Source organism: Sinocyclocheilus rhinocerous, unplaced genomic scaffold, assembly GCF_001515625.1.
Source record: "Sinocyclocheilus rhinocerous isolate Xijiao unplaced genomic scaffold, SAMN03320098_v1.1 scaffold432, whole genome shotgun sequence".
NCBI lineage: Eukaryota > Metazoa > Chordata > Actinopteri > Cypriniformes > Cyprinidae > Sinocyclocheilus > Sinocyclocheilus rhinocerous.
Window position 1 is genome coordinate 225,494 of NW_015627225.1, and position 5,479 is coordinate 230,972.

The 5,479-nt window shown below is 36.2% G+C and overlaps 1 protein-coding gene across 1 annotated transcript in view; it reads left to right on the forward strand.

The window, feature by feature from the left end:
* The window catches only part of stac (SH3 and cysteine rich domain), a 32,453-nt gene extending 28,031 nt beyond the window's left edge, over positions 1-4,422 (forward strand). The window contains exons 9-12 of the mRNA XM_016528944.1: positions 1,355-1,449; positions 2,495-2,546; positions 3,535-3,672; positions 3,753-4,422. Of these exons, the coding sequence (XP_016384430.1) occupies positions 1,355-1,449; positions 2,495-2,546; positions 3,535-3,672; positions 3,753-3,851 (384 nt within the window). The 3' untranslated portion in view covers positions 3,852-4,422. The remainder of the gene's footprint in view (positions 1-1,354; positions 1,450-2,494; positions 2,547-3,534; positions 3,673-3,752) is intronic.
* Positions 4,423-5,479: the final 1,057 nt, after the last annotated feature.

The window sequence follows — 5,479 nt, forward strand, 5'->3', positions numbered from 1 at the left end:
ATCTAATAAATGCAGGTTTGGTGAGCAGAAGAGAATTCTTTAAAAAAAACTTTTGTCTGGTAGTGTATGTCAGCCTGTAGTTTGATATAAGGTGAACATTAATTTATTTGTGCTGGGTTTTTTCTAAAATAGTATATAGTTTTATAGGAGGAAGTTTCGACTTGGCAAATTCATTTTTCATAAGTTTATAGGTATAGACATCTGTTGTGGGTGTTCTTGGCAGTTTTTATGAGGCTTTTTTTAATAGTGTTCATATCGATATCGGAATTATATCGTATCGACCGAAATTAAGAAATATATTGTGATATAAATTCTGGCCATATCGTCCAGTCCTACTTTATGGATCTTATCTATATGCACAAACAGCTTGTAACACTCCAAAGACAAAGGAAGACATGTCATGACCCCTTTAAGAAATTATTTATTTAGTAAAGTAAGGATGCATTAAATTTACAGTAAAGTTTTTTTATTATTACAAAAGATTTCTATTTCAAATAAATGTTGTTCTTTTGGGCTTTTTATTTATCAAAGAATCCTGAAAAAATGCCACAGTTTCAACAAAACTATTAAGCGGAATAACTGTTTTCAGTGTAAATAGAAATGTTAAATAAGAAAAATTCATTTTTCCTTCAAAAGGAATAAATTGCATTTTAAAATATATTAAAATCGAAAACAGTTATTTTAAATGTGAATCATTTTTCATAATATTACTAACTAAAAACCTTACAGCTACTGAGCTTTAGACAGAAGTCTTAACAACTAGTCCTGGTGTCCCTTGTTTGTTTCCTTCTTAAAATAAACTTTTTTTGGAGATTTCTGCTGTGTAGCACCAGTGCTTGAGACAGAGGTCATGATATTTCAGGCTTGAGGAAAATGATGCTTTTTATAATGATGCTTAGTCACAATTTTAATTGTGTTGTGTCGATTCTTTCTGACATTGATATGAGGCAGCTAGCTTCACTTCATTCACACATGATTCTGAGTCAGGATTTAATCACCTCTGAACTATTCTTAGGCCAGTTGAGTGTGTGTGCGCCTGCTTGCACTCACAGTTTCCCAGGAGCTGGTGGAAAAAGTCCAAATTTAAGTAACACCCCAACCTTAGCCAATATTTAAATCCTAGTAATGTTTGGATTGTGGAATCAATCTTTAACTATAACTCTATCTTCCTGGCTTCTGAATTCAATTTTTTACATAAAGGCTTGTATTTATATCAGACTGAGAAATATTCACTGTAAAGAGAGTAACTAGCCCCGCTCTCCCCTGCACACATTTTCAGAAGAATTTCTGTTGATTTGTGATGTAATTTGTAATAGTCTCTTCCTGTTTATGTCCCTGTGTGTTTAAACTGTAGTCAAACAGAGAGCTGAAGAGGGACCCTCTGCAGCTCAATACTTATGTGGCTTTGTTTGAATTTACCCCCCAAGATAACCAAGACCTAGAAATGAGGTGAGAAGAATACATTTTTAGCTGCTGTTTTATTCCTTTTCTATATTTATTTTGTGGTATCAACAGCAGATAGTAGTATTTTATTTAGTAACAGCTATAATGAATACACACACACACACACACACACACACACACACACACACTCACTGAGTTATTCAGTGTCACGGCTGATTTGAGTCTTCACACCTGTATCATGTGGTCATTTCCCTTTTCCCGCCCAATTAGTTGTCATGGCAAAGCACTTTGCTGTCTGCTGGACAATATCCTGGTGATAACGGTTACCTCAGGGTTTCTTAATATGCAGAACACATACTGTGTGCTTACCTACAAGCACGCTCTTGTATAAACATGAATATTGATGGCAAAATGTTTTAAAAGTTTAGATGCTGACCTTGTGATTAAGGTGCAGTCACACTTGCTTCAGCTTTTACTACGAATATGGCAATAGGACAGGGTTTCTATTTTAGTAATAAACAGATAATAATGATAAATGAATGAAAGTGAATGGTGCACAGTATTACCAGTGTAACTCTTTGCAATAAATGCAGGCTGTTTAGGTTCTTCATAACAGGCTGAATGTGGACTTAGACATACAGTGCTATAAACGTATAGCATTATTAAGTTAAAAGTCCATGAACATTTAAACCTGTGGATCTCCCAGAGGTTAAATTTATAGAGTTTGTACAACTTGGTCTGGTACTTTGATTGTGACCGCTGTGTTATTGTCCCTGCTGAGACTGATTCTGATTGCACACACATTTCTCTTTACAATCACTCACATAGTAGCACTTTAATTTATTTTGGTTCATGTCTGATTCTCAGTACCTCCGCAGGAAGCTGAGACTGCAGATGACTGTTGACTTTGAATCCCTTTACATATGCAGTTTCATTCCGGCCGTATGTAATGGAATGAAGCTATCACAAAATTTCAGTACAGCCTCATCAAAGCTTTCGATCATAAATGAATTCCAAAATTCATTTCCTACTATTGAAAGGGGATGTTATGTCTTAATGTCTGTCCTAATGTGTTCCTTTCTCCCTACAGACCCGGAGATCGAATAATCCTGGCAGATGATTCCAATGATGACTGGTGGAAGGTACAATTATTACACATTTGCAGAATGTTTGATGAAAAAAGACTTTAATGGTTTAACCTTGATTGTCTCCAAAATGTGACATTCTACATAACTAAAGGCTGGAAACTTTTAAACGACTTTTAAAATCTGAACTGATTTTACTAGGCATTATACACTTGCAGATGGTTACAGATAAAAACTGGGCATCATGTACAGTACTAAATGACTGAGGATCACACATTACCAGACTTTAAAGTTGTTCAGAACACAACAAACTCATGCAAAAATGAATGTTCTGTAAAAACAAGTGTTGGTTGAAAGATATACGTATAACATATTTGATATCCTCTGACCGGATGGAATCTTTTAGCCTTGTTCAGACTGTCAGTCCATATCCTGTTTTTGTGAATCCGAGTTAATTGATTGACTGTCCACACTTTGTATCGCAACTGTTCAGATATGATTTGTGTATCCTGTGATGCTCTTTTGTTTTAATATCTGCATTGATTTCTATAGCAATGATGTTGTGTTGGTATGGCTATGCTAATAACAACAATAACAGCAATCCAGTTTGTAATACAGATGTTGTCTTACAACATGACAACATGATGCCATCGCACTGGATTATATTACGTTTTATGAGGCAGCAGCAGAAACGTAGGAAGCTGGAATGTGCGGCTTTATTCCATGTTGCTGTCTGTCAGCTCAAAGAGGTGTGTAGACCAGCAGTATATTGTCATTTTCCGCTTGACTTGCACTTCGCAACAACACAACCTTGTTTCTGCAAGGACATTCAGCATGTTTGTGGACACAAAAGCACCATAAAAAATAAATGAAGTCTATATGTATTTTATGGTACATGTGTGCTATATTCCAGTCCAAAGTTTGATGCTCTGTGATAGCTTTGTGTGAGAAACAGACTAACATTTATGTCTAAATTATTGACAGTATAAGATGAGTGACTGTGGGTTTAGATTGTTGTTCTCGTGTATTTTGCTAACAATTCCAGGGTGTGATTGAAGATAGAATAGGTTATTTCCCAGCATCCTTTGCGCATCAGGTGAGGGCGGGCGACAGGGTGTTCAGATGTAACCGAACCTTTATTGGCAGTAAGGAGCAAGGGCAGATCACCCTGAAGGAGGGACAAGTGAGTAGCCTCTAATCATTTCCAACTTGGATTCTCACCACAAACAGCTTGATAATGCTGCTGTATCGACACACTTTCAGATTTGTGTCAGCGGTGAGGATGACCACAATGGCTTCATCAGAGTAGCCAGTGGGAAAAAGAGAGGATTCGTGCCCTGTGACGTCCTGGAGAATATATGAAGTGAAAGAACAGAGAGAAGAGATGGTTCGTTTAAAGAAAAGGAAAGACTTCCCAGGGCGATGACTTTCCAGCAGTCTCTGTGACTGTTTGAATGATCTATGAATCCACCTGTAGGGTGACCAGACACTGGAGGGCTCGTCAGGAGGGATCAGAACAGCCCTGTTCTAACCCCTGTCTCCCTCAGTGACGAAGGAAGAATGTACAATGACTCCAAAGAGTATTTGGACATCTAAGTTGCACCTAAAAATGTATATATTTAATAACAAAACCAAACCATCTGCAAACAAATGCTGCCAGAGCTTTTCTCAAAACTAACGATACTTTTTTAAGCCATTTTTTTAGCCCATCATACTTGCTGAATGAAATCCAATACTTGTTTCTTACTAAGCGAGGTGATGAATCCAAACATAGTGCCTGTTTTCCTCATTTAAAACCTAAACTTATATTAGGTTAAAATAAATGCCATTTGGTTTGATATTTTGATATCTAATAATTTTCACATCTAGCTTAATTGTCCAAATACTTCTTGGGGCCATTGTGTGTTTCATTAACTGCTGAATGTCAGTGTCATGTTTTCTTCTCATCTGAGAGTGTTTTCTGTATTTCATTTATTGAATGTTAGTGTAGGGGGTCGTCAACCACAGCACTTTTCACTATCATCTATTCAATATAGCATCAAAACTCAAATTGTTTTGAAATATCTTAATTGTTAAGACAACATATTTAATGATTCATATATTTCCATAAAATCCAATACATGTTTAATGCTATGTGATATATGTTCCTTTTTAAGCCATTCTTTCCAATAAATGTGCAGGTGTATTTTGTTCTTTGACAATTACTTTAATTTAACTTGCAGTCCCAAAATTGTATTTTCCACTCATGCTTCTGATAACAGAGCTGGAATGATCAGATCTCAGCTGTGTCAGGATTGTAAGTGTTTTCAGATGTTACTTCTAATTCAAAGCAGAACATACACATTCCTTGATCAAACACAATCTCTGGGCTATGATAAAAGCATGTGGACAAGGGTTTCAGCAAACAGATCTTTTTTGTCTTTAATGTCCTAGTGTGTTCAGATGTCTCTCAAACATATACAGTGCTGCTTGAAAGTTTGTGAACCCCTTGCAGAGTCATTTTAACAAAATAAGAGAGATCATAAAAATGCATGTTATTTTTTATTTAGTACGGTCCTGAGTAAGATATTTTACATAAAACATGTTTACATTTAGTCCACAAGACAAAAAAAAAAAAGCTGAAATTATTAAAATAACCCCATTCAAAAGTTTGGGAACCCTTGGTTCTTAATACTGTGTGTGGTCACCTGGATGATCCATGACTGTTTTCTGTTTTGTGATGGTTGTTCATGAGTCCCTTGTTTGTTCTGAACAGCTAAACTGAGCACTGTTCTTCAGAAAAATTTTCCAGCTCCTGCAGATTCTTCAGTTTTCCAGCATCTTTTGCATATTGGAACCCTTTCCAATAGTGTCTGTATGATTTTGAGAGCCATCTTTTCACACTGAGGACAATTGAGGGACTCAAACACAACTATTAAAAAAAGGTTCAAACATTCACTGATTCTGCAGAAGGAAACACGATGCATTAAGAGCCGGGGGTGAAAACTTTT